The sequence below is a fragment of the Helicoverpa zea genome, chromosome 20, assembly GCF_022581195.2.
Source record: "Helicoverpa zea isolate HzStark_Cry1AcR chromosome 20, ilHelZeax1.1, whole genome shotgun sequence".
Lineage (NCBI taxonomy): Eukaryota > Metazoa > Arthropoda > Insecta > Lepidoptera > Noctuidae > Helicoverpa > Helicoverpa zea.
The window spans coordinates 9,236,637-9,249,465 of NC_061471.1; the positions used below are offsets into that span (position 1 = coordinate 9,236,637).

The 12,829-nt window shown below is 35.2% G+C and overlaps 2 protein-coding genes across 9 annotated transcripts in view; both read right to left on the reverse strand.

The window, feature by feature from the left end:
• LOC124640381 (phosphofurin acidic cluster sorting protein 2) overlaps positions 1-6,929 on the reverse strand; it is a 126,222-nt gene extending 119,293 nt beyond the window's left edge. For all 7 annotated transcript variants that reach the window (XM_047178133.1, XM_047178132.1, XM_047178131.1 and 4 more), the window contains exon 1: positions 6,593-6,929. In XM_047178133.1, coding sequence (XP_047034089.1) covers positions 6,593-6,702 — 110 coding nt within the window. In that variant the 5' untranslated portion in view covers positions 6,703-6,929. The remainder of the gene's footprint in view (positions 1-6,592) is intronic.
• Positions 6,930-10,327: 3,398 nt separating this feature from the next.
• On the reverse strand, positions 10,328-12,613 carry LOC124640467 (probable maleylacetoacetate isomerase 2). Of its 2 annotated transcripts, none has more exons than XM_047178248.1 (5): positions 12,434-12,613; positions 11,712-11,889; positions 11,334-11,455; positions 10,980-11,191; positions 10,328-10,850 (listed from the first exon to the last, which is right to left on the reverse strand). In XM_047178248.1, exons 1-5 carry the CDS (start codon positions 12,596-12,598, stop codon positions 10,724-10,726), a joined length of 804 nt encoding a protein of 267 aa, XP_047034204.1. In that variant the 5' UTR covers positions 12,599-12,613; the 3' UTR covers positions 10,328-10,723. The 2 variants fall into 2 exon arrangements, with proteins under 2 accessions (XP_047034204.1, XP_047034205.1); XM_047178249.1 differs by lacking the exon at positions 12,434-12,613 and adding an exon at positions 12,196-12,344.
• Positions 12,614-12,829: the final 216 nt, after the last annotated feature.

Genomic DNA, 12,829 nt, shown 5'->3' on the forward strand with positions numbered 1-12,829 from the left:
TAGTTTTAGTTCTCACTTTTATAAGGATACAAATTGCTGTTGGGAGTATTTCTTGGGTATTGCGTAACTAGTACGTTCATAATCGTGTTCACAGCAGACCTCTTAGTTTCCTTTTAATATTTTAGCTGTTTCTCCATCTTTCCCATCATCATTGTTCATGAAACACTTAAGAATAAAAACAATTATTCTTCTATTCACGAGTTCCATTATCTTTAGACACTGACAACCACTTAACGTGTCGATTAGCCATTTTAGTCAAGCTTCTAATTTAATGGTATATTTGGGCATGTCATGGTCATAACATCGCTTTATAAATATTGCTGTACCATGATTGGTTGTACAAAATCTTTTGTTTTCACACTGGTTGAAACATTAGCGTCTTTGGTCCTAAGCACAACACGTTAGTTACGCGGAGAATTGCTATAAGTCATTTATTTGAAGGTCCCAAATTGACACTCAGGAACCGCAAAATTTTCTAATGTATAAGTAGGACACCTCAACTACAACTTAGTAGTTTTCTATTAATTTTTCTGTATGTGGTAGTTTGGCTCAACAAAAAGATATTCTATTACTAGCTTCCTCTCGCGGTGTCACCTGCGTCCTTATGGAACTATACTTGCTTCACATGGATTGATAGATACCTTATAAATTACTGCTAAGTTGACGAAAATCTATCCAGTTGTATTTGCGTGAAAGAGGAACAGACATCCATACATGCAAATATTCGCGTTTATAACATTAGTAGTATATTACATATTCCTGTCTCATGACGCATTTACTTAGATCCGTATTACCTTCTACAGTTTCCTCGTATTGTTTACAGGCTTCAACGGCATTAGATATTAATTACATAACGTATGCAAATTAATATTGTATAATAATCTTGTTTCTTACTAACTTGTGTAATGGAGAGGGTTCTTATATTCTTTCCTTGGAACTGATATTCCAGTACATGATTATGGAATGTCCTATATTGAAATTTTTTTGATAGTCTTCAAATATTTACAGGAAAGGATAACAAAGCAATCTACGATCAGATCATAAATGGAATTAGTTTTGATAGACTGATCTAAACATAAATATTGAAAGCGAAAGTAAAATCAAAGCTAAATATGTTCTATTGTATGTTGCATAAATCAAATAATACGGCAAAACAAACCGTACGTCCATAAATGCAATATGCTGTTTAGCAACAGCTGCACTTGCTTACAACCTTGCGACCGAAGCAATAACTTGGTAATTAGACATTATGCTGATTACGATTGGGCTAGCCGTGACCTCGATACTTGTGTTAATTGCCGTTTTCCTTTATTTACTAATAATAAATAGGTATTCGTAATTTCTGTTGATGTTTTTGAAGGTCGGGTCTTTACTCTTTGGAGGAGTAATTTTGGCAAGTTTTATTGTTTTAGTGATTCTTTTTCTTTATTGTGGGCGGAATCTATATCTAATATTAATATCACGACGAGATTAAAGTGTGTAAGGTACAAGTAATATTGAAAATTCTTCTACGGCTATCGGGTAACGAGATAGGAAATGGGTGAAAATTTTGGAAACTGCTGATTTTTCTAATCACGGTTGGAAATGCGACCTACTTGAAAACGTAAATGGTGCTGACAATATTTGTCGAGTCACGAAACAAGTTAAATGAGAAGTAAAAATAAATTCAAAAGTTAATTTAACCGTTTTCACAACGGAACAATTTATGAAAGAGGGACACTTTAAAATTGCCATCTGCGTCGAAAAACGGCATCCGTGCGAAACTGAGGACCGCTAATTGTTGGTAAAAAACACTAAACAAAAGAGTTCCGTTAACTTGGAAGCTGGTTATAGGTGTACCAGAATCTCTCTAGTTTAGAGTCTCAAGTGTCGTATGACGAGTCTTTTGACCACAATGAGTCAATCGATCACCCAGTTGGTGTGTCACCTCGGCGGCCGACCTTGTGGTCACCCTCGGCGCGAGCGCATCAATTACGCGTGAAGACGCGACGCGGGATGCTCAAATGTTTCATTGTTTTAAATATGGAATATGGTGGTTCAAGGTTCATGATTTAAGTTTTTATTGGTAGAATAATAAGACATAGTACCTACTTATAGAATTTGAAATAAGCCGTGTTTTGTTTTGACAGTTATCATTCCTCTTGAAAACCCCATGTTATTGAAATGTTTGCACCGCTATCAGTGTCTACAAGGAAAATAATAGCCGCATTATTTACCAGTCTCTCATCCATTTAAATAATATTGTTTTAATTTTATTTCTATTTAACACTCCCATAAAGTTTTTTCTTACCACGCAATTCTGTTCTCCCACTCAAGGATCATTGTCACGTAGTGTAACCTCTGATATCGAGTTATAGAAAGGTCATTAACCGACAATACTCTCAAAGGTTTCTACTCTATACAAGTATGTGTCACGAATGCATATCAAGATGTGAAATAGGCTGATGAGCATACAATACGCCGTATGAGACACGCACTGTGAGGGCGCCAATCTCTATCGCGTTGTTGTTGACATTCAAATAATTTGCATAACTTGTATTTGCACAAGGAATGATTCATAGCTCTCACTCTTTACAACAATCTCTCTTCAATACGACTCTCATAGATGAACCAACTTTCCAAGACCTCCCAGCCAGTGCGCTTAAAGATATTCCACATTCAAAAAGACGGATTTCAAGGAAATGTTCCAACAACTGCTATGATGAGTATGAGTACACGCCTTTTGCAGGCAACTACAAAGCAATCAGACGATAACGTTCCATTTCTGAATAAGGAATAACAGAGAAAAAACCTCTCAAAGCAAAAAGCTCTAGGGAACTGGTTAATTACTCTATGGTATGTAATAAGCATATCCCAGCAGCTGTGCACTCAATTTGTTACGTAACAATAATTAAAACCGATCTTGTTTACAATACACCATTCATATAGTGAAACATAGAGGCTTAAATATTTATATTTTGCGGACAAGCCTTCGTGAAAAGTTTCATCTTGGCTGAACATTGCCTAATACCTTTGCCTAACAAAGACGAAAATAATCCTCGCAGAAGGGGGGGATAAGCGGTACTTTGGCAAACAATGTACCCAGAGCCTGAAAAACATTTCAGATAATATTATGGACACTAAAAGGTACCTAGGAACCTTTTTTCGTTAGCTGGGAAATAATTAAAAATCCTTTCCGCTGTGTGTGAAGCAATGGAAGTGTCAAAGTGTTACTAAGTAAACTATAAGTTCCTTCTGGAGCCATTTGTGTACCAGGACTGTGGTTCGTCTTTCGAAACCCCTAGCAGAAAGCGAAATATTTGATTTATCTAACACGTGGTCTAAACTTGAAAACCAGTTATCTACCAAAGCGTGGAAAGTTTTTTTTACTCATTATTACATAAGCAGTTGCACTTGATACCACTTAATTATATAATAACGCTACTTACATAAATTTATTGTTATCTAACTCATGTGTGTCTATTTTACACTAGAGAATGTTTAGGTGTTGAGTCGACACTCCTATAATGGGTAGCAAAAACGTCATTATTCGCAAAAAGTCGCTGTAAAGTTGTTGTCAAATAACTTTGCCCTCTTCAGCTGGCAGTAACTTCACGATAGTCAAAATACTGCACAAGTAGACCTTCAGAGACTTAGTTTTCTTTGATGAAAACTTGAGAAATCAACGTTTCAGAAGTATTCGGTTACTTACGCCTAAATTCTGACGTCAGCTATTAACAGTAATTCTCGTACTACTAGACAAATCTATTTTTGGTCGTATAAGACCTTATTTCCTAGTTTTTTGTTCAATTAGAGCCGGGTCGTGAGTTATGCTGACCTTACGAGGAAACGAGTTTGATAAAAGTTGCTGTTTCGCAAAGACTGAAAATAATATTGTCTTAAATTAAATAGCTACGTATACTGAATTGTTTTAAGACCATTTTCCCGAACACTTATTACTACCTTACTGTTGCTTCTTTAATATTATCCTTCGTAAATTCCTTCATTGCCGTATACATCATTCATCATTATTGTAAATTCTTTGTATGGTTTTTCTCCGTTTCTTAAGCATCAGTAAGCACATAGTCATTGTTATAAAAGACCCCTCATGACGTGTGTGAATTGTGACGCGAGGGTCAATATCTGAGGGGTTGGATATCTTAGCACCGGTGCTCTAACGACCGATTTAATATTCTATCTATCTGTAGAATATTGAATTTTTACATTAGCCCCGTACAAGTAAAGTCAAATTCCTATCTCTAGAAGGCAAATAGACAGATAGAATACTGGGAATGACCCTTAAACTCGTTCCTTAACATTAAAATAACCGCTTTTAATACTAATTCAAGGCCTCTCCTGTAACCATAGAATAGGAAAAATCGACGCCTAGAAACACCGAGGAACATAACTACAAAGCAAACACACGGATACAGTCTAAGGATCGAAATAAAAATTTCAATTGAATAATACCACCGGCCTTGTGTTAAAAACGTAATCAAACAGTGACAATTTATTGTGAATCAACAACATCCTGAGGTCGACACCCACATACCGATCATTATCGTGATATCGGGACTCTTTCCTCTTTCGTTTAGTGACGTGTGAATGTAGGGAGACTCGCGCGCAGGATCGCGTGTGCCGGCGAAAGGTGGGCACTCTAAATTGACGTGTATACTTTGTGTATAAGTAGGTAAGATGAGTCAGTAGCTTTTTAGGACCTACTCCGGATTGATTATATGAGATTGATTGTTTCTCTGTTTACTTCGAAAAAGCAGGACAGGTAAATACTTGTATTGCCCTGTGATTTCGTCCACACCCATTTAATTTCGAAACAACATCACCTAAATTGATTTGAGAAATTCAGGTGTGCCCTATTATTACGTAGGGCTGCAGCAGTGAGGAGCGGCGGACTGTATCAATCACAAGAAGCGGCACCGAAATTCGCTGTCATTGCGGCTCATAGTGTACGAAATGATGCGAAACTCCAAATAAAATAAATATGGGCGATTCGATCGCTGCGGTCCTACGTAACGTCGAATTCCTGAAAGGAATCCTGCTAGACAAAGGCCTCCCCCAAGGTTCACCAATTGCTTCAGAAACACCCTTATACCATTTCAGTAACCTTAATAAATATTTGCCCACAAATTAATATAACTAGTGGTACATAGAGTGGTCTTCTCAAACTCAGTGATTCCGATTAGATAACTATTTTGCAAATCACAATTTTCAACGGTTCTCTGTCCTATATGATACCATGATGATATGATATAGTACAGGATACAATCATAATTGATAGGTATAAGATAAAACAAATACTCTAATGATAATTAATCCAGCACCTAATTATCATTATTTTCTGACAATTATTAAGAATGGACAAAAAATCTATATTGAATAAATAAACAACATAATTAAAATTTACAGATAATGAGATATTATGTTACTGTTCAGATATTGTTTAGTACAAACTAATTACTTTAAAAATATCTAATTAAGCACCTATCTTATCTATGAGCTGTTCACAATACAAGTAAAGCTAAGTATTTATTTAAGTAAGTATGAGTTTTTTGATGCGTAGTTTTAATATTTCCTTTTTTATTTGTAAATATGTAAATTTAATTTGTAATATATTGTCTATTGTAAATATCCATGTAAATAATTAATAAAGTATTATCAGTTTATCTATAGTTGGTACTTCCTTTAAATAAACTTATTTAACTATATACTAATATCTTAACAAACAAATATTGTATTCTTTTCTAGACTATTGTTTTATATTAGGATTTTGGATAAGACTTAACAAGTGGTTAATAAGCTAATTAATTTATCAAAAGTTTGGTGTTTTGAGTATAATTAGTTAAATAAATCAATAGATAAGTAATGCGGAAAACCAAGGTTGTTGTAAGTAATTAGTGTAGAATATTACTTAAGTATTGTTTTTATCCTAAATTCAGGAATGATAATAGAATACTGCTATTTTTGGTATGTAAGCATGAACAAGTCTTTGCTATATCTGATTATTTAAGTAATTTAATAGCAATTGTTTTAGCTATATGAGGTTTTATATTAGTTAGGATAATTTTCCAGTATATCCAGGATAGTCTGCACGATTTGACTGTTGAAAAGTTATCCATCAGGGTGTTTTTTACTAGAGTCCAGTCCAGTATGAGACTGATAATATAATCTAGTTAGAATGTACACAAACTTTGGTATTCTATTAATTTATTATCACCTCCATATTGAGGACAGATTTGGTGTGATACCATAAAGATCTATACAGAACATGAGAATTCCAATAAGTAGCTATGCTAATTGAACTGACACTGTTTCTAAGTAAACTCAACAAATGAACAGCGCGAACTACCAATACTACAACAGCTAAGTACACATATTTTAGTCGGAGCTATGTGGCATCGCGCCGATAAGCCGGCGAGCCGATTACGAGCGACGCCCCACGAAAACATCGTTATAAACATAATAGAACAGACACGCAGCGTACGTTACAATCGCCTACCGATACAAAGGCATACAAATCGTAACATTCGGCGGAATGTGCACCACCAAACTTAACATAAACATCATAGTTTTTTAACTTTTACAACAACAACATTACCTGGGAATGCAGTTGGAAGGCGTCCTGTCCACTTCCCAGGCCGCAAAAAGTTTCATGGGAACAGGTTTCGATGCATTAGTCATCTTTTCCGATTTATTTTTCTCGGTCATCTTAAACAGCACCAAACAACGGTTTCACAGCACAACACTAGTGTACATTACAATTGGCATTGTTATTTAACCACTAAACACGACACTGTATTCATTTTTGAAGCACAGTTCATACACGAAGCCGATGCCGACGCAATCACAACAATACTCAGTAATTTTAATGCACGGTCGACTGGTGAATCGCAGCGAGCGAACCGAGGGCGTTCGATACGTTTGACAGCCAGCTGCCGAGTGTTACCCGCCTTCAATTCATTTCTCAAATTTTCATTGACAAATTCCTTGGGAGAATGTTAACGATCAATTTGACAGACCAGATATTCATGATTTATTTTTCATGGAATAAATATGTCTAGTTGTAGTTAATTGATCTAAAAATCTAAAAGTCAGTCATTTCTAAAAATTAAAAGGTAAAAGGTGTAGGTTGTATTATTTTCTCTTCAGCCAAATTTATTGGTTCGTCAAACTCAATGGTACTTCCACATATTAAAGAAATCTTAACATTACTTTATCCAAATAACAAAAAAATATAATTTTCCTCTTATTTGAGGTGTTCATTTTAGTCTTGTCATACTGCATGTTGTCAAAAAGTTACCAACAGATGTCACTTACTGGATGCGTTCAGAATTAACAATCTGCATGTTTTTTTGTTAAAACTCAATAAACATTATTTTATTCCGAAAATATCTCAGTCCGCTATCATTCTACGAATAAATAGGGCAGAACTTTCATTTGAAAATATATAGTAGGTTTCTAAAGACTGTGGAGAAAGAATAGAAGTCAGATATGTATTTAGGTAAATAATATAACGTTCTAAATTCAAAGAATTATTTAAATATTTTTTTAAAACTTAATTTGAATAAACGACGACTACTTGTGGAAAAAGTTGCAAAATATCAAAATGCCCACTGAAATAATTAACATCTTCAAGTATTGGTATGGGAACCAGATCAACAATGTTCGATGAGCTGGGGCTTTATCTCTTCCGTACAGGTTGGAGTGCGGGGTGAGACAAGGGGGTTTGAGTTCGCCTACGCTCTTCAACGAGCTGATTGGCGAGCTCAGCGGGACCAGGGTCGGTTGTTTCATAGACGGGGTTTGTGTTAATAATATCAGTTATGCAGACGACATGGTTCTGCTGAGTGCGTCAATCTGTGGCCTGAGAAAACTTGTCTTTGTGTGAGGAGTATACGCCAAATCCCATGGGTTGGCGTATAACTGCAAAAAGTCAGAGATCATGGTTTTTGAGACTAGGGGTAGGACATATGATAATTTTTACCACCTGTGATAGGTACTCAACGGAACAGCATTGAGAAGAGTAGGTATACAAATTTAAATATCTTGGCCAATGTGTTAACGCCTAGTCTCAAGGACGATGAATGAAGACATTGAACGAGAGCGGAGAGCGTTGTCAGTTCGAGCAAACATTATAGCTCGCAGGTTTGCACGGTGCTCACTTAAAGTCAGGGGGGAGACACTCCGTACATTTTGACAGGTAAGTGAATGAAGAGTCGCCACCTTTTATTTGGCCCGGAAACTATTTACTATCTAAAAGATACTTTAAATTACCAACAGATGGCACTACACTATAATCGTTTTTGTTTGTCAATATAAAATTATTTATGCAATATTAATTAGAGAAAAGTATGAGGAAAATATTAGACACTTAAAAAAAAGATAAAATAGGCGAATAAATTAAATACGGTTTGAAAAAGCACAAATATCAATTTAAACTAAAAAGGCCTGGTGTCAGTATTCCAAGTAACTTAACAAAACCGATCATCGATCATAACAAAATACAAAGAGTAAAATAATACTATGGAAAAAGAGAGCCCTCTCGCGCAGTTTTTATGCAAGCAACTTTGAAGCGCCATCTGGAGTTTGCGACCAGAAGTATATTACGTGTGCTATACATACGTATACGTACCTATATATATTTATAAACATAAGCATAGTTCCCAATATACCCGTTCGCCGGTAACAAGTTATGTTTAATTTTCTTGTTGTTATGCTTTGAAATACATTACAACAGGAAAATTAAACAAAATACTTTTTACTGGAAAGCGGGTCTACTAGAATCAAATATTTATTTGCTAGGAATTACACAAAAATGACCAAAATACACAGACAAGCGTACGCGCAAGTTATGATGGCGGTCATCTTGTGAAGTATGATGTGTTACTATTACCAATTAACAAAAAGGTCAGATAGGTTCTCAGATTGAGAATTTTTAAAAACAAAATTTAAGTAGAATTCGTAATTTAAATCATCTTCTAATTATTGAAATACTCTCGTATTTTTGTATAAAAAGGTAAAATAATTAATTTTCAATCTACTTACAGAGACATCTATCGTGAAATAGTTAGCAATATGGCATGTTTTCACGTTTCATTTATAAGATGGCGCTACTTTCTTTACGACAACGCTCAGTCAAGGAAACTGTCCCCCCCCTGACAAAATATCAATATGGCGGTTTTTGCATTCTGCGGACACGCGTATAAAAAGTAATAATACATAATAATTATTTGTTTTCCTTCGACCTTTTACTATATTAACGATGACATTTTCTATTAGGGTAAGTAGCATAATGTAACTATAACGATAACCAATGTTATAGTTACATGGTGCTATTTACCCTAATAGAAAATGTTATGAATATGATGCATATATATTTTTATAGCTATAGCTATGTAGGTAGTTCGGGGCCAATTTAGAGAGAGATGGCGCATTGACAAATAGGTTTGCATGATTATCACGCAAGAGGGCTCTCTTTTCCCTATATATTACTTTACTCTTTGCTTAAAGTCAAGCTCACTCTCTTTAGAGCTTACTGTACCAATTTTTTAGAGTACAGTTATCGGCACGGATATGGAGCCATGACCTTCACCTGCGCTGAAGCGATTTACTGCCTTATTGCCTTATGCGTACGGGTGCGCAAAGCGATCCCCACTCTTCCGCCGAGAGCCCAATATCCGTGCCGGTATCTGTACTGCCTCGCTTTTGTAGCGCATCGGGGATGTTTGCAGATGCACAAATTGATTGTTTTTATGCAACAATGCGTGAGATGTGTGCATCCCTGGTGAACAGAGTGCGGGCCAGTTCCAACAGTATTCTAAGCATGATAGCAAGCAGGCTTGACTGTGTGTACTTGGGTCGCTGCTGTGCCATTTCTCACGGGCTGTTATGGCATAGATAGATCTAAGCCCAAAATTTAACTACTATATAACATAAGTGTAAGTGTTACTAATATTTTTTGTGTTTTTTGATATCTTTTGTATATTGTTTGAGTCAAAGTTACTTGAAATAAATGTTATTTATTTATTTTTATAAAGTCAAATTACACAACTTTCTTTGTTTTCAGATAATTTTTTGCGATGTTCATACAAGTTATGAATGTGCAAGGAAGAAATGAAGGTTGAGGTAAGAATGAAATAATATACAATAATTTCCTGAACAAAAAATATTTATTATAATAAAAACATAACAGTTAAAAATTAATAAACAACTACAAAAAATAACTAAAATAATAATCCTAGACAATTTTAAATTCTTAAGTTATAAATCTTAAAATAATGGAAAGTATAAACGGAATACATAAAAACGTACCTGTATAATTTATCTAATACCCAAAACCTTATAAAAGTTGCTTAAAATTATTTATCAGACTAGATTAGAATAAAAGCTTAAGGCTATGACGAGTAATCAAAGAAAAAAGAGCGACTTTTGTATAAAATTGCAAAAATCTTCATACAAGAAAGTAACTACCCGTTACCACTACCATGTCCACAGATTGGTTATACACAGAAGCAGGATCCTACCATTATATTCCTTTAAATATTGCATTGTATCAATAGATGAAACCATAGATAATAATAAAAACCACCCTGCATTGCTTGTGCTGTTCACCAGAGATAGGCAACCTTTCTTCATCTGGTCCTCCACAGTTCTAAATTCAAACGTATCGCTGTAAAAGCGAGGTATTTGATGTGTGCGGCCAATATGTGGACGTGGCGTCGTTTCGGGCTCATTTGGCGACCTCTGGCGGGCAGTCGGGCTGCGAGGAGGGGTGGGCGGCGCGGAACGCTGGGTGATTCTCCAGCTCACGGTCTATGCGGAGAATTATGGGGAACGGGCGAAGGTCTACGTGAAACCTGAAATCAGCGTAAGAAATAATTAATACTCTTAATATTTGCGTCGCATTCTTTTTTATTTGCTTTATTTAAATAAATCTAAAATTAACAGTTCTGGAATTTTTAGTCAAGTAATAAATTAATACATACCTTCTAGCATTGAAAACTTGAGGCACAAGACAGCAGTCAGCCAGAGTAATCTCATCGCCCACACAGTATTTCCCAGCACAGGCTGAGAGAAGCTTCTCGACAGCCCTGAAACCTCGGGTTATCCAGTGCTGAGCCCACTCCTTCTTTTTCTCCTCCCCAACGTAGATGAGAACTATCAAGTTCTGCAAAGGCTGAATGCCTGAGGATATCACCTGAAATAGAATAAAAAATTGTCTATGAATTAAAAGTGTCGCCTCATGAAATTGTTAAGTAAAAAATAGGTGCAATATGAAAAAAAAAAATCTGAATTATATAAATGAATATATTATGTAATTAAGTAGGTAAATAACATACCTCGCAGATTTCCCGAACTTTTGCGCGTTTAAAGCAATCTTGGGGCATCAGAGGCCTTTGATTTGGTCTTGTCTCTTCCAAGTAATGCATTATATTCAGAGATTCCACAAGGGTGTGCCCATCTGCAAAATAAAAAGAATACATAGAATTTTCTTTCTTGGTCAAGATTGAAAGGGCCTATAGAAAAAAATGACCATACAGAGAATAAAGGTATAAATAATTCTGGTAACAAGGTTTCAAATTTTTCAGAATTAATAGCTGTGTATTACAGACAGTGGTGCGCATCTACAGTCATTAATATTAATACATTTATCAATACCCACCACATGAACAAACTATTTATATTATACTAAATCAATTGTTTGGTACATAATTTACCTATACACAGAGATGGGACCTGCTCCATAGGGTTGACTTCCCGGTACTCATTGCAGTGTTGTTCCCCGCCACCCTTTATCAGGCTGACAGCCTTGATATCATAAGGTATCTCCTTCAAGTTGAGTGCAATCCGCACCCGCCACGAACATGAGCTTCGCCAGTATGAATATAATACTGGCTGAAAATTAAAAATAAATAAATTAGGAAAAAGAGGTTTGTTTTGTATCCATTTATGGTTTGCATAATATGGTGTGGAGTTCCTTTTTTAAACTGAGTTTTTATTTATTGTAAAAACTATTAAGTGCTCAATTAACAATACAAAACTTTTATAATATTTAAAGCTTGAGCACGAATTATTTACATAGGTACTTATAGTTTCAGATATGTACAAGCAAACCTGTAGCTTAGACACTTGTTTCTAGAACTGTATTTATATCAACAGGTTTGTATTTGAACTAAATATTTAGCGGTACTATTTACCTACCTTAGTTTCAACGATATCACCCATAATAATGAATAAAACGCGTACTGTATATTACGATTGAGCAGTGAGAAGCCTTCTGATATTAGACTGTAGTACTGAGCGGTATTACTCGGTATTCAACAAGTTAAACCGGATACAAACAACAAGTTTACATAGCAAGATTGGCCAGTATGCAAATTAAATAATATCATTATATTAATAAAAGATAAGAAGTAAGCAGGCATGGATGAATTCTTACCTTAGCCATGGCGGAAATATTCCCGTTGTACTTCGAGTAGTAAGTAATTTTGACGGCGTTTATGTACTTCTTCACAAATAAAACGACAAAACTTTGTTTTGTTTTTTGATAATAAATAATCAGACCCTTTATCACTGAAATAGCAAAGTGTTGCACAAAGTTCATTCGCTATTTATCAATCATGTAACACGTTCCGATATACGCAGAAAGTTACTGCACTTCAAGCATATTAAATGATTTATGAACCGGTATTTTTCACTGCCGTAATTTTGAAATTAAGATTTAAGCAATTGTCTTTGTCACTTCAAAACTTTTGCTATACAATATTGTTTAATAATCTTTCCATCTTCCCATTATAAAATTAATTGATACTCTTCATTTTTGTTATCGATCGAT

What these genes read in the sequence shown, in the direction of transcription:
- LOC124640467 (XM_047178248.1), bottom strand. Translation starts at nt 12,598, where the DNA reads ATGAACTTTGTGCAACACTTTGCTATTTCAGTGATAAAGGGTCTGATT. An exon ending in GGTCCCATCTCTGTGTATAG is followed by an intron (nt 11,456 to 11,711) that starts GTAAATTATGTA and finishes TTTATTTTGCAG; the next exon opens with ATGGGCACACCCTTGTGGAA. An exon ending in CAAGTTTTCAATGCTAGAAG is followed by an intron (nt 10,851 to 10,979) that starts GTATGTATTAAT and finishes CGCTGATTTCAG; the next exon opens with GTTTCACGTAGACCTTCGCC.